The sequence below is a fragment of the Corythoichthys intestinalis genome, chromosome 10 (assembly GCF_030265065.1).
Source record: "Corythoichthys intestinalis isolate RoL2023-P3 chromosome 10, ASM3026506v1, whole genome shotgun sequence".
In the NCBI taxonomy this organism is placed as follows: Eukaryota; Metazoa; Chordata; class Actinopteri; order Syngnathiformes; family Syngnathidae; genus Corythoichthys; species Corythoichthys intestinalis.
In genome coordinates, this window is record NC_080404.1 from 57052831 (window position 1) to 57076890 (window position 24060).

Here is a 24060-nt window from a genome sequence, read left to right on the forward strand (position 1 = left end):
TAACGGAGGCCAAACGTTTTCTGTAACCCTTAACAAGCTTTTCACACACTGTTGCTGGTATTTTGGCCCATTCCTCCATGCAGATCTCCTCTAGAGCTCCTCTATGTTTTGGGGCTGTCGTTGGGCATCATGGACTTTCAACTCCCTCCACAAATGTTCTATGGGGTTGAGCGAGATCGGTATAAAAGACACCTGTCCACAACCTCAGGCAGTCACACTCCAAACTCCAGTATGGCCAAGACCAAAGAGCTGTCGAAGGACACCAGACACAAAATTGTATACCTGCACCAGGCTGGGAAGACTGAATCTGCAATAGGTAAAACGCTTGGTGGAAAGAAATCAACTGTGGGAGCAATAATCTTGTTCCTTTACTCCACTGCATCTTTACAGACTGTAAGTTCGCCTGCTAATTCACATTACCGGTCCTGGGGCTTCCTATCTATCCGTCCTGGGAGTGGATCTCTCCTGACTGTGGTACTCCCCAAGGTTTCTCATTTTCTCCCGAAGACTCTGGAGTTTTTGGAGTTTTTCCTTGCCGACATGGAGGGTCTAAGGATGGGGGATACCCAGGACTTGAATTTATTCATTCATCTTTGTTGCTTCATTTGCAGTTTCTGATTGTGTATCATATTTCCTCTGCAACGCCCTTTGAGACAATGTTGTTGTGATCCAGGGCTATACAAATAACACATAAAATTGAATTGAATTATTAGAAAATGGAAGCCATACAAGACCACTGATAATCTCCCTCGATCTGGGGCTCCATGCAAGATCTCACCCCGTGGCGTCAAAATGATAACAAGAAAGGTGAGCAAAAATCCCAGAACCACACGGGGGGACCTAGTGAATGACCTACAGAGAGCTGGGACCACAGTGACAAAGGCTACTATCATTAACACAATGCGCCGCCAGGGACTCAAATCCTGCACTGCCAGACGTGTCCCCTTGCTGAAGAAGGTTCACGTCCAGGCCCGTCTGCGGGTTGCTAGAGAGCATTTGGATGATCCAGAAGAGGACTGGGAGAATGTGTTACGGTCAGATGAAACCAAAATAGAACTTTTTGGTAGAAACACAGGTTCTCATGTTTGGAGGAGAAAGAATACTGAATTGCACCATACCCACTGTGAAGCATGGGAGTGGAAACATCATGCTTTGGGGCTGTTTTTCTGCAAAGGGACCAGGACGACTGATCTGTGTAAAGGAAAGAATGAATGGGGACATGTATCGAGAGATTTTGAGAGAAAAACTCCATCTGTCATCAAGGGCATTGAAGATGAGACGTGGCTGGGTCTTTCAGCATGACAATGATCCCAAACACACAGCCAGGGCAACAAAGGAGTGGCTTCGCAAGAAGCATTTCAAGGTGCTGAAGTGGCCTAGTCAGTCTCCAGATCTCAACCCCATAGAAAATCTGTGGAGGGAGTCGAAAGTCCGTGTAGCCCAACGACAGCCCCAAAACATTACTGCTCTAGAGGAGATCTGCATGGAGGAATGGGCCTAAATACCAGCAACAGTGTGTGAAAAGCTTGTGAAGAGTTACAGAAAACGTTTGGCCTCTATTATTGCCAACAAAGGGTACATAACAAAGTATTGAAATGAACTTTTGGTATTGACCAAATACTTATTTTTCACCATGATTTGCAAATAAATTCTTTAAAAATCAAACAATGTGATTGTCTGTTTTTTTTTCCACATTCTCTCATGGTTGAGGTTTACCCATGTTGACAATTACGGGCCTCTCTAATATTTTCAAGTGGGAGAACTTGCACAATTAATGGTTGACTAAATACTTATTTGCCCCACTGTACATCACCATTTTGAAATATTGTCACACCCCTACTATTGTTTTAAGCACAAGTTCAAATGAGTTGTCTCATAATAACATTGAACTTTACACTTCAACATTGCAGTCACATGATGTGAAAAGCGCTTTGATTGCATATCTTTCCACAGCTCTTCGACATCCATTTCACGAACCCTGTTTCACTCTGCAAAACTACTCGGTGCACAATAGAGGCTGAAAAGAAATAATGAAAAAAAAGGGAAAACAAGAGGTTGGAAGTTTGGGAGATAGCGGGTGTGCAAAGGCAAGTGTGATACACTTTCAGCTCAGGGCGGGGACAGATGAATTGAGATACGGCATCTACTTCAAAAAAGGAGGACAAAGACGAGAGGGAGGGAGAAACATAAGAGCCCTTCACATCGGCGAGGGCATTAAATCCTATTGCTTTATCTTGTGCTACTCAGTTCCGCAAACCCTCCCTGGACGGATTGCGGGCTGTTTACCGCTCGCAGACCTGCAAAAGGGACATTATCAAAGGATCAAACCACAAATGCCTGGGCACGTTATCAGGATGACAATTGTGCAGGAGCACATTATCTATCAGTCGACATGTGTGAGATGAACTCTTCACCTTGAAAGTGAATATTTAGACTACAGCTGTCAAAATTATCGCGTTAACGGGCGGTAATTAATTTTTTAATAATCACGTTAAAATATTTGACGCAATTAACGCACATACCCCGCTCAAACAGATTAAAATGACGGTACAGTGTCATGTGCACTTGTTACTTGTGTTTTTTGGAGTTTTGTCACCCTCTGCTGGCGCTTGGGTGCGACTGATTTTCTGGGCTTCAGCACCATGAGAATTGTGTCATTATTGACATCAACAATGGCGAGCTACTAGTTTTTTTGTTGTTGAAAATTTTACAAATTTTATTATAACGAAAACATTAAAAAGGGTTTTAATTTAAAATTTTATAACTTGCACTAACATTTATCTTTTAAGAACTACAAGTCTTTCTATCCATGGATCGCTTTAACAATGTTAATGTTAATGCCATCTTGTTGATTTATTGTTATAATAAACAAATACAGTACTTATGTACAGTATGCTGGCTGTATATATCCGTCTTGTGTCTTATCTTTCCATTCCAACATGGCATATTTTAGAGATGGTTTGAATTGCAATTAATTACGATAAGTTTCAATTGAATTTCCATTTGTGTCAAGCTATTTTTAAGTTCTAGTTAAGTTTTAAGTTAGTCTAAACTGTAAGTACTGATAGGATTTTGAGTTTTTGCAGTGTTCAAAATAAATGGATGATTCCTGCTGAATTGGAGCACATTAGGGACCAGTGCTACTTGGCGTTTTATTCAGCAATGACTACTGAGCTAAAACTGACAGTTAGCTTTATTATGTTTTACATTTTACACCCTCATCACTCAACAGCGCTGTGTTTTTACAGATTAAATAAAGCCTGTATGTAAAACATGTTAGCCACGCATTGACAGTGGTCTTAATAGAGACTTAGCCCCCGCAGGGCTAACATTACGTTCATGAGCGAGAGACAGTAACGTTAATCTTATTAGCGCTGAGAAGTCTACTGCTTAAAGATGGCGGCTGTTTATTAACGCTGCTGAAACACGTCTGAGTCTGTCATTTCGCATCTAGTCCTAAATGCATGCGATATCGATGAGACGCATCCGACACTACCTGCTACCACACTAGCATCATGCAGGCGTAGTTTTTAGTAGGGTTGTTCCGATCATGTTTTTTTGCTCCCGATCCGATCCCGATCGTTTTAGTTTGAGTATCTGCCAATCCCAATATTTCCTGATTGCTTTTTTTTGCTCCCGATTCAATTCCAAACATTCCCGATAATTTTTCCCGATCATATACATTTTGGCAATGCATTAAGAAAAAAATGAATAAAACTCGGACGAATGTACATAAGTACTGTATTTGTTTATTACGACAATAGATCCTCAAGATGGCATTTACATTATTAACATTCTTTCTGTGAGAGGGACCCACGGATAGAAAAACTTGTAATTCTTAAAAGATAAATGTGACTGTCTATTGTGACTAAATATTGCCATCTAGTGTATTTGTTGAGCTTTCAGTAAATGATACTGTAGCCATTCCCAAATGCATGATGGGAAGTGCAACCATGACTGTGCGTAGTGCTACCAATTGATATATCTTCTCTGCGTTGGGAAATAACAGAGGGTGTTAAGATCAGTTACTACCTTCCTTCCCCACATTGCTTCCCACGATATTTCTAATCATACGGAGAGGGATTGTAAGGCTTTAGCCAATTAAAAAACGGCTCCAAAGGCTGCCAAAATTCACACTACTCATTTTACGCTGCCTTTTAGCTCACTATATAGGTAAAACGGCGCCGTTACAGATGGAGCGCGACAATGCGTGAGGGGGTCGTGCAACGCATGCATTAATTGCGTTAAATATTTTAACGTGATACATTTTTTTAAAAATTCATTACCACCGTTATCGGGATAAATTTGATAACCCTAACTTAAGCCGCCTAAACTCAAGACTCTGGATGAGTCTAACATATTATGTCTGTAACGTTAAATACAATTAGAAAACGATTTAATTTAAAAATATGTATGTATTAAAAAAAGGCATGGCCGATATTTTTTTTGCCGATTCCGATACTTTTAAAATGAGGTGATCGGGCCGATTGATCGGAACACCTCTAGTTTTTAATCAAATTTTTTTTTTTTTATTGCTTCTTCCTCTACGCACGCGTTGTCAGTGCGTTGTCCCGCATTAAAATTAGTCCGGGCAAAAGGTGACGCTTGGAGCTGGCAAAATGAAACGATTCCTTGAGGTGAATAAAATTACTCGGATCAGTTTTTAAACTTGAGTTACTCGAGTTGCTCGAGTATTCGTTTCAGCTCTAATTATGAGTCATTTTTAAGCTGTGATTAACTCGATTAAAAATTTTAATCGTTTGACAGCCCTAGATTTTATCCATTTACCAGGGGTGAAAGTGGCTAGAATTTCTTGCCGGAACTCCCCGATGTGAAGGTCGCCACGGAGTCAAAAATTTAATTATTTATTTATTTATTTTTCTTTCTTTCTGAGGGGGTGTGGGGGTGGGGGTCAAACCTCCTAAAACTACTGAAATGCAAAGAAAACTGTTTTGGCACAGTTATTTCTATAACACATACAAAAACTGATTTTCATTCAAAATTGTATTTTTTTCAATGATTTGCAAAAGTTAACAAAAATGGCAATAACCCCAACCTCCATCTCCTAATTTTTATTTTCCCTCATTTCCTCACATACTGAATGTCAAATCTCAATTTTCACTACTTAAGAACATAGGATGTATATTAAAATTGAAGTTAAAGTGCCTGTGACACGAAAAAGCATGTTTATTTCATAATACACGCGGTATTTTATGCCCCTGAATGATATGGGCCGCTTGGATGTGTGTGGAAGCGATCGCTATTTTTATTTAGTTGTTTGAATCCCGCGCCATGAAAATGAGTGACTTCCGGCTTCGGTCTTGCATTGAGGAGGAGGGCGCTGTGACGTGTACGGTAGAAGACGTCCTCTTCACGCAACAGTGTACTGTTGTGTGTGAGGACGAAGGATTCAGCTGATTTTGTGGATTAATACGTTTATTTTTCGCATCACGCCAGCCAAACGGCTGCAGAAAAATCATTCTGTATGAGGGAGAGGCGTATGCGCCTTTTTGGAGTTTCAAAAGGTTCCCATTCACCGTGGATATTTACTGTGGGACCATTGGACTTACGAGGAAGTGAGTAAACATCTTGTTTTGTATTATGTCAAATACGAATACAGCGATTACAAAGTAAACACTACAAACTTCCTTTAAATGAAGGACTACTTACATTTGATCATTGGGTAAAAAGCTCTCCTAATGCTCATTAGCAGCAGCACGTTAACTGCACAACAACTCCAGCCACCCTCCTCCGGGGAACGAACTGTAAATTGCTCTCCGCCGGGCGGTTTGCCGATCCGCGAAGACAATCGACAACCGGCTTCTCATGTCAAATAATCCAGGATAGTTATGTGTGATTTTCCGCTACGAAGACTTTGAAACAGCACTCGGTTCGGGTTAGCATGTCGGCTAGCTGTCATGCCTTCTGGTTTGTTTATATTCTCCGAAGCCGGGGAAGGGAAATGACATATGTCCGATTTAGGTGTCATAAAATATCGTTCGGGATGCGACAGTAAAGGTGAAGTCGACAGTTTTGACCATTATGGAGTAATTTTGCCATGTCGTCCTGAATGAATGCATTTTTATTATTTCATATTCCATTCAGCACAAGACTGTTATTTGTCATGACCATGCCATTTATATAGCTATTGGGGAAAAATACTTGGATAAAAAGAATATCCTGTAAAAATATTGAAGTAAAGAGACAGAAACAATGACATTTTGCTGCTCTCTTCGTTGCGTTTTCCTCGTTGTGAATAGTTCCCCCTTGACGGGCTGACTGGTCCTTCTCAAGCCATTTATATAGCTATTGGGGAAAAATACTTGGATAAAAAGAATATCCTGTAAAAAATATTGGAGTAGAGAGAGTGAAACAATGACATTTTGCGGCTCTCTTCGTCGCGTTTTCCCCGTTCGGAATAATTCCCCCTCAATGGGCTGAATAGTAAAACCGATGAGCCCAGTCTACCGCTGACGTCATTCACCTGTTGGGGACGCTAAAGCCCTATAATGGTAGGCGTGGCTAACCGGCAGATTAAAAGACTAATTTCTCGTCATCTGCGCTTTGCTAAATTGTTGTATATAGTCGAATCGTCTCAAAATATGATTCTAATTCACATAATAATGCCATTTAAGACTTTTTTTCTCGTGTCATATGCTCTTTAATGTAAACATTTACTTTAAAAAAAAAAAAAAAGATATAAGTAACATACATTCAGAAAAATAAGTACACGACTTATATTATGCAGAGTGAAATGGAATATATTTTGAAGATCGTGCAAACATTGACTTTTTTTTTTTTTTAATCATATGGAAATGAATAAGTAGCCTAACAGAAATGAACAAACATAAGTCCAAAGTGCACATTGACAGCTAAGATGTTCTGAACCTTCCCATCAGAGCAATTAAAACTAAATATTATAAATAAACCTCCTCAACACATTCCTTGCTTTTAAAGATTTGATCCGTTTTATGTTGCATTTGTCGCATCAATTCAACAAGCTTCTTTTTTTTATTCTGTTCCAGAAAACATGCACAGTCGAGATCACATGTCAGCCAATTGAACGGCTAAATGAGTCCAGGCATTCGCACATTGATGTGATTCATCATCGTCAGACTCAGATAACTGCAGCAGCTGGGGAAACCTCCATGCCGTCCGTGGAACAAAATAAATATCGGTGGAAACGGATTACGCTACACAAGCACTTTATAATGCTTGTTGTTAACACTTGTGTATGTAAATCTGATGTTGGTAGATTGTTTTCTTCTTGGAGATGAAATGCATGTGTGGCAGCTTAGCATTTTTATTTATTTTTTTAAACATAACATGACGGCAGCTGTCAAAACGCTTTCAGAATCAAAGCACCGGGTATCAGAACAGCATTCCGACCCTGAATCTTATACCGGAACTGCGTTCCGGCCCTGAATCTTACACCGGAACTGCGTTCCTGACCGTTCCGGCCCACTTTCACCCCTGCCATTTCCCCATAAATGTCGCAATTACCGCTGTCAGTTCCATTAAAAACCACTACAGCGCTGCTTGTGCTTGGAACTCCCCACACCCTACGGGAATCATGTGACCACTTGAGGCGACAACAAAGAGTATCGCAACTCTCTTTATACGGCTCTGGATTAGTCACCATTTTGTAAGGGCCTACGTCATTAATTGTAAGATTGCCAACCGCCTCGGTATGACAGGTATGCAGTTGAACCTAAGTCGAACGCCACCACTTCTTCCTCGCTTCCTCTCCCGACAAGAGTTTTTGCGATCATTTCAAGGAGACCCGTGCCTGGAGATCTCTGCTGGAATATCCCCAGTTACAAGCGGATCAAAGTTGATATTTCCCAAACCCGGGTTGTCCCGTTGCATCAAATATTCCCGAGAGTATGTACCTTACCGGCTCACGTTGCTGCCGGCTACTTCCGCCTTGGACATGGTAAATCCCTAAAATCCATAAGATGACCGCGTAATATATCTCCATGACTACTGCTTAATGAACAAATGTTTCTAGTCCATTTTCATCAAGCAGCGAAATTAAAGCAGGAAAACTTTTTGAGCAATTCTGACAAACAAAACGCAAACAAACAAGCACACCCGCTGCTGGTCGCCAGAGCCATAGTAGCGCCCTGCCCACATCCAAAGTAGCACTCCACTTTTAAAGGTAAACAAGGTAAGTTTGCGATATAATCATGGCGTCTTTAATTATTCTCACTCATGCTCTCACCTACAGTTAGGGTTTTTCTGTTTAAATTTTTTTGTAAAAATGCCCTCCAGTTCAAAGTTTTTATCCCCCCAGAAATTTGAGATATTTAGATTTCCAATGATGTATCACACAGGACAATTTTGAAACCTGGCCAAATTGGGGGTCTCAGAGTGGAACTTCAAGTCACCTGAGTGTTTTCCGCTATATGAGTAAATGACCTGATGAGCAGTGTTGGGCACGTTACTTTAAAAAAGTAATTAGTTACATTACTCACTACTTCTTCCAAAAAGTAACTGAGTTAGTAACTGAATTACTCTATAGTAAAAGTAACTAGTTACCAGGGAAAGTAACTATTTCCGTTACTTTAAAAAGAACTTGTTGTATGTCAAAGAATTTGAAATTTTCTGAGCAGTATTCGAGTCAGTGGAATAGAGAAGAACAGACAGGTAGTTAACTTGTTAGGTGCTTCAGCAGATTTGAATTGCTTACCACAGATGTCGACAAAAGCTTTGCCTCGGGACATAAATTACACATTGCATGCAGGTTCTTTCCTTTAATTTCGACAAACTTGAAATAGTGTTTATATCTCCACCTCTTAAAGGACCATTTTTCTTCTGAATGCTCTGCCATCTGTTTTGCGTATGTAGGTTTGCCGCACGCGCTGTTCCGGGTTGCTTGTGAAATCACCGGCTCTGATTGGCTTACCAAGACACACGACCTAACCCTCAGCCAATCACAATCACTTCCATCGCATCTCTCGAGGGGCTGCACTCAGGTAGGCCCGTTTCCCGACAATTCACGTCGCCTTCAAAGCGTCTGCCGTCCTCAAGATGGAAGCAGAATTATTGCCGGCTGACAGTGGGAGACGGGAACGAGGCTAGCATCAGGTGTAGCAAAAACAGAAACGTTACCAAACTTTGGAAAGCATTGTCTAATTGAATGAGCAGGGACAAACAGCTTGGAGTCAGAAGTACGTGCGCTATTCTCGAACCTGAACGCACCCTAAATCTTGGATTACAAATCAACAGAGCAGAGTCTCGACTCGACAGGGCTGGTTGTTTCTTCAGAGTAAGAACGGACCGCTTTTGTAACGGTAACGGCGTTGTAACTGCGGAAAAAGTAATTAGATTAGATTAGATTACCCCGTTACTGAAAAAATAACGCCGTTACCAGGGGTCGCGTTGACCGAATATTTTCCGTCGTTGACCGGTTTTTTAAAACAGTGACGGAAAAAACTGATTCTGACTCATTTTGACAGGTTGCAATTCACACCCCAGACCACAGTATGGCGAGTGAGCATTTTAATTAGCCATTGTCTCTCTTGATGCATGACGTCGTTGGCCATACTCGGAAAAATGTCAAGGCAACTGAGTGTCCGAAGTTTCTTCAAAAAGCCCCAAAACGACGATGGTGTTGATAAAAGAGGTGAAAAAAAGAGGGACTGATGCAGTGGAGGATGAAGGACAAACAAGCAATCAGCCCTCGGCAACTACTGAGGGAGCAGGCGGCAGCAAGGAGGAAGGTGTGAGACTGCGTTCAGGCCACAGCAGGTGAACTGTTACTTTCATTGTTCCATATGTAGCCTACCTACTGGGGCCACAGTCAGCTGTTTTTGTCACTGCGGAGAAAAAGTTACATATTCATCTGCTTGATGTGTGATGGCACGGTGTGGATTCTCTGTTAAGCTTGTTCGGACAGAATATTAATTAAAAATGAATGAAAACTAAATACTATTGAATATGTCATTATTATCATTTTAAACATTTAGGTGACGGGTAAAAATAGATTATGACCGGATTTTTATGACCCTGTCAGTCAAAATGACAGACAACGAAAAAGTCTAGCGCAACCTCTGGCCGTTACGTAACTGCGTTACTCCCAACACTGCTGATGAGACAATAAAAATAGCTTGAATCCTTGAATGTATACAGTGTATCACAAAAGTGAGTACACCCCTCGCATTTCTGCAGATATTTAAGTACCGTATTGGCCCGAATATAAGACTGTGTTTTTTGCATTGAAATAAGACTGAAAAAGTGGGGGTCGTCTTATATTCGCGGTCTAGACATCATACCCATTCACGACGCTAGATGGCGCCAGATATCATTGAAGCGATGTTCTGTCATGACAGATCTCAGCTACTCGCTAGTTTAACCAGTTTGCATTATTTTATTGCAATGTTTTTCCTTATTCAGATTTGTTTCAAGAGTACATTTAAACTTCACTTTAATGGTTAATGCAGTTATTGCAATTTTGTTGTTTTATCACAATTATTTACATTTCAAAAACCAGAAGCCATTCATTTACGAATGTGATTGCACTTTAGTTTACATATTTAAATGTTCAGATATTAAGATTTGAGTGAGGCAAAATAACATGCTTTTTCCCTCAAATATATTGTTATAATCATTTGTTTCAGATGTACTGTAATTATTTTCTGCATAAAAATTTGGTGTTCAAAAAGTCTTTTGTCAAACTTGAGTCTTGGAAAAAGAGGGAGCCGTCTTTTAATCAGGGCCGTCTTATATTCGGGCCAATACGGTACTTAAATATCTGCAGAAATGCGAGGGGTGTACTCACTTTTGTGATATACCGTATCTACAAAGTGTTACGTTAGTGTTCCCTTTATTTTTTTGAGCAGTGCCCTAGTTCCTACATGTGCGAACACAGCAAATCGTCATCGGCCCCTGACAGGTTATAGCAGGGGTTTTCAACCCAGTCCTCAAGGCACACTGTGGGTCCTGGTTTTTGTTCCAGCCGATCCAGCAGAGACAGTTGAACCAATGAGGCTTCTGCTAAAACAAGCCACACCTGACTGCAATCAACTGATTGCACTTGTAAAACACCAGATTGGGGAAAAAGTGTTGTCATCTTGTTTGGTAAGAATGAAATCCTGCACCCACAGTGTGCCTTAGTGGAATAGGTTGGGGACCCCTGGGTTATAGGAACTGCAGCTAGTTCCTACAATGCGAAAGTTCGACATAAACAGTTCATCGTGAAATAATGGAACGGTTATTCAAACGCTCATCAGGTTTTCCAATGAAGCAAATATGCCTGCGCTACTATGAAAAATAGTGACAATTGCTTCCACGACTCAATTGTCCATCCTCATTTATCAACTCACCTTGACAGTCAGAGTGAATCCTGCTGAGTAGAGTGGGTTTTCTCTGTCCAGCTGGCCATTCACTGTCAGGGCCCCACTGATGTAGTCCAGGGAAAAAACACTGTTGGTGTTCCCTAGTTGGATGGATGGAGAGTGAGGGAGAAAAAGATAAAAAAGTCAGTGAGCCAAACGGGACTGGCGTTGTCCTTAATTCAACAGAACCCCCGGGATGCAGCACAGAGCCTCTGGAAGGGAAAGGTGCTGGATCTCTCTTTCATGCAATATGGATGTAGCTTCTGCTGCTCTGCCTTTCTTCACTCCACCTTAGGCTGACCCACCACTTCTAACCTGTTCACAGTGTATCCGCTTGTTTCATCCTTCACTGTCCGAGACCTTTTCCCTGCTGCACTTTCTTCGCCAGATTTATTTTATATCTGGGAAAATACACCACATTTATTGCTTGTGCAGATTTACCAAAATCCTTGATGTTTAACCATATCATTCGAACTTTTGAAGGAGATAGTACCTTTTCTTGTAGGCACATTGCATTACTCTAACACACTTAACGCACATGCCCCGCTCAAACAGATTAAAATGGCAGCACAGTGTCATGTCCACTTGTTACTTGTGTTTTTGGGTGTTTTGTCACCCTCTGCTGGCGCTTGGGTGGGACTGATTTTATGGGTTTCAGCACCACATGAGCATTGTGTAATTATTGACATCAACAATGGCGAGCTACTAGTTTATTTTTTTGATTGCAAATTTTATTAAAACGAAAACATTATGAGGGGTTTTAATACAAAATTTCTAGGGTTGTTCCGATCATGTTTTTTTCCTCCCGATCCGATCGTTTTAATTTGAGTATCTGCCGATCCCGATATTTCCCGATCCGATTGTTTATTTTTTGCTCCCGATTCAATTCCAATCATTCCTGATAATTTTTCCCGATCATATACATTTTGGCAATGCATTAAGAAAAAAAATGAATAAAACTCGGACGAACATATACATTCAACATACAGTACATAAGTACTGTATTTGTTTATTAGTACAATAAATCATTATTAACATTCTTTCTGTGAGAGGGATCCACGGATAGAAAGACTTTTGACTTTGTATATTGTGACTAAATATTGCCATCTAGTGTATTTGTTGTGCTTGCAGTAAATGATACTGTGGCCATGCCCAAATGCATGATGGGAAGTGGAACCATGACTGTGCGTAGTACTATCAATGGATATATCTTCTCTGCGTTGGGAAATAACATAAGGTGTTAAGAAAAAGATTAATTGCTACCTTGCTTCCCCACATTGCTTCCCATGATATTTCTAATCGTAGGGGGAGGGATTGTAAGGCTTTAGCCAATTAAAAAACTCCAAAGGCTGCCAAAATTCACGCTACTCATTTAACGCTGCCTTTTATCTCTCTATAGAGGTAAAACGGCGCCATTACAGATTGAGCTCGACAATGCGTGAGTGGGTCGTGCAGCGCATGCATTAATTCCGTTAAATATTTTAACGTGATACATTTTTAAAAAAATTAAATACCACCATTATTGGGATAAATCTGATAACCCTACCTTAAGCCTAAACTAAAGACTCTGGATGAGTGTAACATATTATGTCTGTAACGTTAAATACAATTAGAAAACGATTTAATTAAAAAAATATATATATATATTAAAAAAAGGCATGGCCGACATTTTTTTGCCGATTCCGATACTTTGAAAATGACGTGATCGGACCCGATCGATCGGGACATCTCTAAAAATTTCTATAACTTGTACTAACATTTATATTTTAAGAACTACAATTCCTTCTATCCATGGATCGCTTCAACAGAATGTTAATAATGTTAATGCCATCTTGTTGATTTATTGTTATAATAAACAAATACAGTACTTATGTACCATATGTTGAATGTATATATCCGTTTTGTCTTTCCATTCCAACAATAATTTATAGAAAAATATGGCATATTTTATAGATGGTTTGAATTGCGATTAATTACGATTAAATAATTTTTAAGCTGTGATTAACTCGATTCAAAATTTTAATCGTTTGACAGCCATAATTTATACATCTTTTAGGTTTTTTTTTCACAAGAGACATCTCTAGGTTCTGATGCAACAAAGCACAATGCTGAAAATCCATTTTAAAGCAGTAAAACTGGCCACTGGAGGGCAGTAGTGCATTTGGTAAGACCGGCAACCCGATCCAATGGAACGAACGGCCGGGCCCCACGGCTGGGGTGCCGGCAGAAGACGACCGAATGGATGTCCACGATGGCAGGCGCCGGACGACCGAGGCGAACGACCGGGACTACCAGTGCAGCGGACGATGCTGTTGAGTCCGTGCTGCTCACGAGCAGAGCCCGCAGGGAGTAAAAAAAAAAAAATCATCTTTATGAGACAGGCGGCAATGAGAGAAAAGTTTAACCGACTGTTGCGGCCACAATAGTGTCATCTTTCAGTTAGTTATGTGTAAATAAATTGTTACTTTGCAATCAAAAGCTCTACTTGTCTTGTTGTTATTTTGTATAAGGAAAACATTCAGATGTTTGGGATGGAACTAAAGCAAAAAAATAGCTGTGTTAAAGTCAAAGCTTTCACAAAAAGCTCAATTTCTCCATTTTTTCATCAAAAATTGGGAAAATTGCTCAAACTAAGCTATTTTCTAATGCCGATTTGTGAATAATGGAAAAAGATAAGAAATAACTTGTTTTTTCTGCTGAAAGAAGAGTCTAATCTTTCTTTTGGTGGGTTCCATGTTTATATAGCAATATAACAGAATTTTCTGTGGGCCTTGCAAAATCAGTCAAAATCCAGTAAAACCGCCGGGAGCGAAGGGGGTTGCACCCGTGAAAATGGCTGCGAGTGAATGAGATAATTGTATTTTAACCAATATAACAATTAGGGCTGTCAAAATTATCGCGTTAACGAGCGGTAATTAATTTTTTAAATTAATCCCGTTAAAATATTTGACGCAATTAACGCACAAATGCCCTGCTTAAACAGATTAAAATGAGAGCACAATAAAAGGTGTACTTGTTGTGTTTTTCGGAGTTTTGCTGCCCTCTGCTGGCGCTTGGGTACAATTGATTTTATTGGCTTCAGCACCCATGAGCATCGTGTATGTAATTATTGACATCAACAATGGCGGGCTACTAGTTTATTTTTTGATTGAAAATTTTACAAAATTTTATTAAAACGAAAACATGAAGAGGGGTTTTGACATAAAATTTCTATAACTTGAACTAACATTTATGTTTTAAGAACTACACGTCTTTCTATCCGTGGATCGCTTTAACAGAATGTTAATAATGGTAATGCCATCTTGTTGATTTATTGTTATAATAAAGAAATACAGTACTTATGTACCGTATGTTGAATGTACATATCCATCTTGTGTCTTATCTTTCCATTCCAACAATAATTTACAGAAAAATATGGCATATTTTATAGATGGTTTGAATTGCTATTAATTACGATTCATTAATTTTTTTAGCTGTAATTAACTCAATTAAAAATTTTAATCGTTTGACACCCCTAATAAAACTATCTCATCTGGGCGTGTATGTTCACTGGTAATGGTTTACAGTTAACTGTGTGCAATACAAAAATTACCATTAAAAATGGGAGAATCTTTTTTTTTATTAAAAAAAAAAAAAAAAAAAAAAAAGTTAGCTACTGGACTAACGGTTACCTCTGTCGAGCCCAACAAAAATGAGTGTGTAGCCAATTTTTGCATATAAGATTGAATCAAGGAATGTTCAAACAATAAAAAAAACACATGTTTAACCCTTTAACACCGAACGTGTCGGCAGCGACGCGTTTACGCATATCGTCTTTGAAGCTTCGTCACGCTGTAATTACGTCACCCACGTGCCGCTGGTTGGTCTCATTTGAAAGTGCGGAGGTTGATGTCCACACCACTTTTTATTTGAAGTCAATCGACCAAGAAAACGGGAGATAATGTCATTTGAGTTTTATAGTTTTATTGCACTCATAAATATGCATTCAAACGCTGCATGGGCCATGTATCTATCTCCATATTTCCATCATTTCTTGTCCTTTTTCAAAACCGAAAGCAGCACAAAAGACTACATATCCCACCAGCCGTTCTGATGTCAAGAAGGACGAAACGAATGTGATCATTTTTAATAAATTTCCCAACGAGGCGCCAACTAATGAAAGGGAGGCATGCGACGCAAGTAACGGCCGGTTGGGGTTTGAGCGAGCGACTTTGAAACGTGCAGAATGAATATAAAACTACATTTAGCGCAAGCTAATGCATTATTTCATTAACTCAAGGAGGAAGATGAGTCGTATTTGTCGTCTTTTTCTTTGCATGAGTCGGCGTCTCGGCGAATAGAAGTGACGGCAGCGCGCAAACGGCGAAAGAGTAGGCTGTGTGACGTTGCGTGTGACGCAGCTCCGTGACCTGTTCAAGCTTTATTGAGTGCGCAAAATTAAAAAAAAAAAAAACTTTATTGGGTCGCATGCCTGAAAATTTTGAATTGAACTGAACTACTTGTCAATATTTTTTTTTTAATACTTTTTTTCAATGTTATATATATTTTTTCTTTACTATATTCTTTTCCATTTTTATGTAGATGTGTGTTCGAGAAGCTTGATTGCATGTAGGTATATACTTTTGATAAGGTGATGGGTACAACACCTAACTTCACAAAGAGATATCCTCCAAACCCTTTTTTGTGTTCGCCGATATATATATATTTTTTCACACTATTTTGCACTGTATATAACCTGTTTTGACCATAGTATGTGTAAAGGCCAAAAACGCCTATGACCATACCTGCTGTGTGTGTTGAATTGTCAAACATAAAACTATTCAATCTTATTTTTTCTATTGAATGTTTATCCTAACAAGTTGAATAAATATGATCAAGCTTCAAAACGGTTGGTCGAGCATGTTTGGTTGTCAGTGGGACGTCAACATTACAAATTTTGAAAAAAGTTTTTGGGATTTTTTTGTCTTTTTGGGTCCAAAATGTGGATTAAAATTGGTCAGTGAAGAAAACAACAGTTTGGACATGAAGTTCAAGGTGTCCTGAAAAAAGGGACCCAACTTGGCCATTGTAAACAATTTTTTCTTTGAAATATAAAGGCAACATCAAATGCATGCAAATTCGGCCAAAATAGGCTTAGGTGTTAAAGGGTTAATGTTAGGATGACCATATTTTGATTTCTAAAAAAGAGGACACTCAGCCCAGCCTCAGCCCGGCCTCAAGATACTTGAATTTTAATTTTAATTAATTAATTGAAGTTCACTCAAAGATGCCTATATCACTTTAATATATTTAAAGTGTGCCCCCTCACTCTGGATGGAAAAATGCAGTTAGATAGAAAAATAAATAATGACTTAAAAAAAATATATATATATATATATATAATGCAGACCCATAGAAATGTAGGCCAGTCAATACACATACACACAGTAGGCTATGTGCCAACTAAACATTTTTATAAATTACTATCACGACAGTTGTCCTTGACAAATTGTTATTCCCAATCAATTGATGTTCTCATTCAATGTTCTATATTGCACACAAACAAAAACCGAAATAAACTGACAAACTATTCAATCAGCATGTTTCCAAAATGTAGCAGTTCAAAACTACGTTTCCCATAATGCCTAGCGCGGTTTAGCTTTCTGATAGCTAGCTGAGGCAAAAATCAAACTTTGCTATAAAAGTTTACAATCATCGGCAGCGCGCCGATGCGACACCAAACGGGATTTTACAGTCAAAGCTCCGACAGAAGTCAACAGTTGCCATTACATACGTATTTATCATTAAAAAAAAAAAAAAAAACTTCAGGCATTGTGGCCCAATCGTCAACCCAGTAGATGGCGGTAATGCCTCATGATAGGGGTAAACTGCCAACAAAAACAAGAAGAACTACTACTTCCCTCCATTCTCGTAGGAGCCATGTCAACTGCTGCCACCCAGCGGTCGGAGGGATTCTCTTCAAATTGGTCCCGTGAAAAATCATAAAAACCGGACATTTTAATGAATTTATAAAACCTGCCCGGACCACGAGGACACTACGTGAAAGTAGGACTTGTCCGGGCAAAAGAGGACGTTTGGTCACCCTAGTTAATGTTGTCCTCCAGTTATTTTGCAATCTAGTAACAGCTGCTTTTTAGGTTTAGCCAATGATGACCCGAAGTACGTACCGAACCCTGACTTGTGTGTACCGTTACACTCCAACTGTGTTGTTTGACCTGATTATTTTTACAGCTCGTTGGAGTAAACGTCCCATTTGCAATCACTTTTGCAGTTGCAGACACAATACAGTACACTATACTATTCACTAGCGCTGACTGCTCTCCCGCTTTTATTGTAATCCATTTTGAGAGCTCTCGTATGTATTTGTCGGAGAGTTGGAGAGGCCCCTATGCAATCTGCAGATAGGCGCGAGCCATACATGTGAATGTTATCGAGAAGATCTTCTCAATAAGAAGGCAAACAATAGAGCAGACAGAGCTGAATGAAATAACCCTGAAAGTCAAGTCCAACTGGAACTAATTCACTTATGTCTTATGTCAATACATTCTCTGCTGACCAGATGACGGCACACAAACTCCTATCTATCACATTGTGCATGCTAAACTGGAAACTGCAAACATGCTCAGCAAAAACGATTCACTCCTTATGAAAAAGTGGTACATATAGCGATAAAAACACAGTGCGTCAGTATTCACAATCCTAAGTGCAGAACAACTGAATTTCTACACAAAGAAAAGGACCCAATCAACAGTACTCGATCATTTTGTAGGCTACATTGTGCTTGACGCTAATAGTCTAAGAAAACTGCACACCAGCGAGAGATGTTTTCAGTATTTTTGGCCTTTTATTGGACACAAGTTTTAACGGACTAGTTTTTTTTTTTGTTGAGCTTGTTTACATGTTTGTGGATTGCATTGCTTTGTAATTGTGTAAAATAGAGGTTTTTCAAAAAGTGTCAATAAGCTTAACATTAGACTCTTACTGCAGGGGCACTCGGTCGCTCTAATAAGCCACAATTGTTCTCTTTTACAAAAATTTGTTATTAGAAACACATACATTTAGGGTTGTTCTGATCATGTTTTTTTGCTCCCGATCCGATCGTTTCAGTTTGAGTATCTGCCGATCCCGATATTTCCCGATCCGATTGTTTTTTTTTTTGCTCCCGATTCAATTCCAATCATTCCCGATAATTTTAAGAAAAAAAATGAATACAACTCGGACGAATATATACATTCAACATACAGTACATAAGTACTGCATTTGTTTTAGGGTTGTCAAAATTATCGCGTTAACGGGCGGTAATTAATTTTTTAAATTAATCACGTTAAAATATTTGACGCAATTAACGCACATGTCCCGCTCAGACAGTATTCTGCCCTTTGGTAAGTTTTACAGCAAGGCTTTTTGTGCTGTCTAACAGCAAACTCTTGTGGTCGCTTTGCGACATGGTTTATTGTTTTCTTGCCAGTTCAATATGGCTGCACGACGTCTCGGGCTGACGCCTACGTTGCAATGTTGTGCCTATATGATCCTTGGACAAGATTTGTCCGTAAGTATGGTTGTTGTAAAGAATGTAAATATTATGTTAGTAAGCGAAATGTTATATTTTTTGTATGTGACGCTTTTTGTTTATGTTTAGTGAACCTGTATAGCGTGCTAAGCTAACGTTGTTGCTAATGCAATGCTTGTGTACTTTTTTTTGTAGTTTTACGACGGTCTAAAGAGGACAATGGTTTGAGACCATTTTATTAATAAATCAGATGAAAAAGGAAGAAGTCTGATTATTAAAGCGTCGTTCACTAGCTGTCTAGCTTTGGAAAAAGTAGACGCTTCAGAGTGAGGACAGCATAGACAGATTTAAATGACAGTAGAGTGAAATGCCCACTGCAGTCCTTATGTACCGTATGTTGAATGTATATATCCATCTTGTGTCTTATCTTTCCATTCCAACAATTTATTTTACAGAATATATATATAATTTACAGAAAAATATGGCATATTTTATAGATGGTTTGAATTGCGATTAATTGCGATTAATTACGATTAATTAATACCATAGAGTGTTAAGAAAAAGATCAACTACTACCTTTCTTTCCCATATTGCTTCCCATGATTATTCTAATCGTTGGGAGAGGGATTGTAAGGTTTTAGCCATTTAAAAAAAGGTTCCAAAGGCAGCCAAGATTCTCTCTACTCATTTTACGCTGCCTTTTAGCTGGATATACTGTTTGGGTAAAACGGCGCCATTATAGATTGAACGCGACAATGCGTGAGTGGGTCGTGCAGCGCATGCATTAATTGCGTTAAATATTCTAACGTGATAAATATAAAAAATATTAATCCTTGCCGTTAACGCGATAAATTTGATAACCCTACCTTAAACTTAAACTGCATTTTGTGCCTTATAGTGCGAAAATTATGGTGTATATATATATAAATCAAAACTGATGGTGTTAAATGTCGTCATTATTTTGTATTAAATCAATCGAAGGCCTTTGATTCGAATTGTCGCAGAATATCGTATCTTTGTCCAAGTAATACCATCAAGAAATATTTGCCACCCTCAGAAAGTTCCTGCCCTCCTTTCTGCCATCCTATAAATATTTTTCAAGATCCGCCCCTGCATAAGTTCTGTCGAAAAAGCTGCGATTTATGAAAATGAACCCATTTGAGTTCCCTCCACTGCCAAAAATATTCAATAAATGATAAAAATGTTGTTTTGATAGTAGTCCGTCCCGATGTGTCAGCTCTATGATTGACAGGTGATAAATCCAAGGTGTACCCCGCCTCTCACCTTGAGTCATCGAGGATACACTTCAGGGTATATAGATGGCAGAACACAGCTTTAGATGCACTCAGTGTTCAGTGAGATCATGACCAAACAACCCTCGCATGACTTTAGTTTGGTCCAATCTCAGACAAAAGTGTGATGTCTCTTGCTTTTCTGTTCTTTGAAATTATGTGTTTTTCTTTTTGGTAACTGTGAATCCTTTCCAAAACAGTGCTTTCTTAAAATGCCTTCAATTTTGTTGATGGATAATATGCAACTACGGAGCTGTCATTAATATTTAATGTCAATACCAGGTTGACATCAGTGGTCAAAACACTAAAAGAGAAACAAAAAGTACACAGCCACTACATTTTGATTGTAAACAAAGGTGCAGAGGTTGGCACAACTAAACACAATTTTAGCAGTTCTGAAGTTTTATTTAAAACACGCAGATACCAGCGTTTCCCCTAAATATATAAGATTATGGCGCACCGCCACGCCTTGCAAGTGAGAGGCTTTTTTTTTTTTTTTTTTTTTAAGATTTAAAGGTACATTCTTATCTATAATTTGCATAATTTAACAATATGTCAAAATTAATATACTATATAGCTCACTATTTACGCACTATTTGCCAGGAGGCGTCTGAAATAGCACGTCAATTACAAATTGTTCCTTTACATGCTTTATTTTGAAAATCGTATTGGCTCTCTTGTTGCAAGTTTGTGCCTGACTACGTTGACACTGAAAGGTATTTCAAGTTAATGAATGGCAATTCTCGTTTAAGAAACGCATATATTATTGGCATTGATTTAAAAATCTAAAATATTTAGTACATGTTTTGACCTACGGAAGGCGCTATGTTTGATGTGTACAATGCACGCTGGGGCTAATGACGCGGTTGGCCTGGACTGGGAGAATAGCTGTGCTAGCTAGCAAGCAAGCGAAGCTAGTATGATGACTGGCATGGTTTTGTCACAATCTGCTGAGTTCCCAACGTCGAACCTGCATCCAATTCCAGCTCATCAGCAGTGTCTTTAAACCGATCCTAGGCAGCTTGCCGAGATATTGACTTGCTGCCATTTGACAGTTTGTATATTCCTTCGTTGCTAGTTGCCGCTCAACGTGGTTTTCACTTGTTTTTTTTTGTTTTGTTTTGTTTTTTTTATATTTAAAGATACATTCTAATCTATAATTTGTATAATTTAACAATACGTCTAAATGAATCTATATAGCTCATTATTTACGTTGTTAAGTTGTCTGAAATAGCACGTCAAATACAAATTCTTCCTCTACACGCATTATTTTGAAAATCAAATTGTCTCCCTAGTTGCAACCTTGTGCCTGACTGCGTTGGCGCGGGGTTGGAAATCGGCAGAAAAATCCACCGAATGGTATTTCATGTTAATGAATGTAATTCTCATTTAAGAAACACATATATTATTAGCATTGACTTAAAATTTTTAAATATTAAGGATATGTTTTGACCTATGGAGGGCGCCATGTTTGATGTGCACAATGTACGCTGGGGCTAATGACGCGGTTGGCACGGACTGGGAGAATAGCAGTGCAAGCTAGCATGCAACCAAGCAAGCGAAGCTACTATGATGACTGTCATGGTTTTGTCACAATCTGCTGCTGGTCCGATTGTTTTTTTTACAGGGATGTGGGATGAGTTCCCAATGTCGAACCTGCATCCAATTCCAGCTCATCAGCAGTGTCTTTAAACCGATCCTAGGCGGCTTGCCGAGATATTGACCTGCTGCCATTTGACAGTTTGTATATTCCTCTGTTGCTGGTTGCTTCTCAATGTGGTTTTCCCTCGTTTTTAAAATTTTTTTTTATTTATTTATTTTTTTTTTTCAGGATTTTAAGATGCATTCTAATCTATAATTTGTATTATTGTATTGTATTATATAAATGAATGTATAAAGCTCATTATTTATGCATTATTTGTCAAAAGTCGTCTGAAATAGCACGTCAAATACAAATTGTTCCTTTACACGCTTTATTTTGAAAATCGTATAGGTTCTATTGTTGCAAGCTTGTGCCCGACTACGTTGGCGCAGAGTTGGAAATCAGCAGAAAAATCCACCGAAAGGTATTTCAAGTTAATGGATGTAATTCTCGTTTAAGAAACACATATTGATTTAAAAATCTAAAATATTTAGTACATGTTTTGACCTACGGAGGGCGCCATGTTTGATGTGCACAATGCACGCTGGGGCTAATGACGCAGTTGGCATGGACTGGGAGAATCACTGTGCTAGCTAGCATGCAACCAAGCAAGCGAAGCTAGTATGATGACTGTCATGGTTTTGTCACAATCTACGGCTAGACTGATTGTTTTGTTACAGGGATGGGGGATGAGTTCCCAAAGTTGAACCTGCATCCAATTCCAGCTCATCAGCAGTGTCTTTAAACCGATCCTAGGCGGCTTGCCCAGATATTGACTTGCTGCCATTTGGCAGTTTGTATATTCCTCCGTTGCTAGTTGCCTCTCAACGTGGTTTTCCCTCGTTTTTATTTTTTTCTTATATTGATCCCGACCTACTGTCATAGACCCTTTTTGCGATCGCGTGTAGGTGTGTGTGTGTTTTTTTTTTTTTTATCCCGACTTTAACGGAGTCTTTTTTTGTCTCCCTTCAATCGCGTGTTTTTGTGTGTTCATTAAACCCTAGGGAAAACCCTGGATACACTGGTCTAATTTTGCACTCATATTGTTGATAGGATATTGTTAAATGACTTCTATGCACAGCTTTACAATTCAAATAGAAGGCTTCCTAAAATAGTCTTATCAGGCATTGTATCTGGACTTAAAAATGCTTACAATTCACTTGGTTTGTCAATATTGCATTGCCTTTCGGCGATGCGCTCCGACTAGAAAGATTTCTCTACTTTGCCATTCTTTTCACGTGCAGGCTTATAATGAACCTTGAGCTGTTCTTTGAGGGATTAGGAATCATTCGCTTCAGATCGTTTGTAGCATAACGGAGCAGAAATACAGTAAGTCCAGATGCTAAGTCCAAAGTGCACAACAGCGAGGGTCAACAGATTAACCCTTGTCTGTGTTCCCGACTCCCCATTCGCTGCTCTTTTATTGCCCTGTAAATCTGAAAAGGAGAGGAGGGAAGCTTCAGAAGAAAGAGCACAGGGCAAGTGTGGAGACAGAAGAAGACAGCTCCATTTGAGCCCTGAGGTAATTAACCCGGATTGAGGCCAAAAGGTGTGCTGAGGGAGGGGCAGGGGGATAAATGGGACAGAATTATTTCAAGCTTAAAGGATATGAAATGAAGCTGTTGTCTGTCTGAACATAATGATTATTTACATATATAGTATTCTATTGTAATACATTTTTATTTAGTCAGTGCATTAGAGTTGCAACAAGTAATCAATTAATCGACAACTAATCGATTAGCAAATTAATCGTGAAGGGAATAGTTACCTTTATCGCACAAACCATATAACTGTTTGCATTACTCTAACACACGTAATATAATCAATCAGTGAATAGTATCATTTCTCATATTTGCTGTAGGACTGTATTACTCTAACACACCTAATATTAAATAAATAGCACTTACAACATAGTTTAATGAAAAGAAGTAGAATAGAGGGCATAAAAGATGCTCAACGCCATCTTATCACAGAAGCCCAACGCGTCATGAGCATGATTGACGCACCAACTCTTGCAATCAGTTCTCCCGGGCACTCCAGCACAAAGAGCAGGGCGCTCTGTCCTAAAACAAGTAGCATCGGTCGCCCAACCAGGATAACAAGATGATAGCTCGGGCGCCTTGGACGTCAAGACCTGCGTCGATCGCCGTGGCAACCACGTCCCAGCCACGAAGGATGACGCACGAACCTGTCCTGCCACAGAGGGATGATCCCAAGACAACACCCAGCCACGCCTTCGGCCCGGTCCACTCCACCGCAGCTTTCAAAAAGAACTGA

General features: G+C 39.3%; 1 protein-coding gene across 6 annotated transcripts in view; it reads right to left on the minus strand.

The window, feature by feature from the left end:
- cdh23 (cadherin-related 23) overlaps positions 1–24060 on the minus strand; it is a 494731-nt gene that overhangs the window by 242366 nt on the left and 228305 nt on the right. For all 6 annotated transcript variants that reach the window (XR_009064688.1, XM_057848926.1, XM_057848928.1 and 3 more), the window contains one exon: positions 11328–11440. Coding sequence is in view for 5 of the 6 variants with exons in the window: in XM_057848926.1 (XP_057704909.1) it covers positions 11328–11440 (113 nt within the window). In the remaining variant the exon portion in view is untranslated. The remainder of the gene's footprint in view (positions 1–11327; positions 11441–24060) is intronic.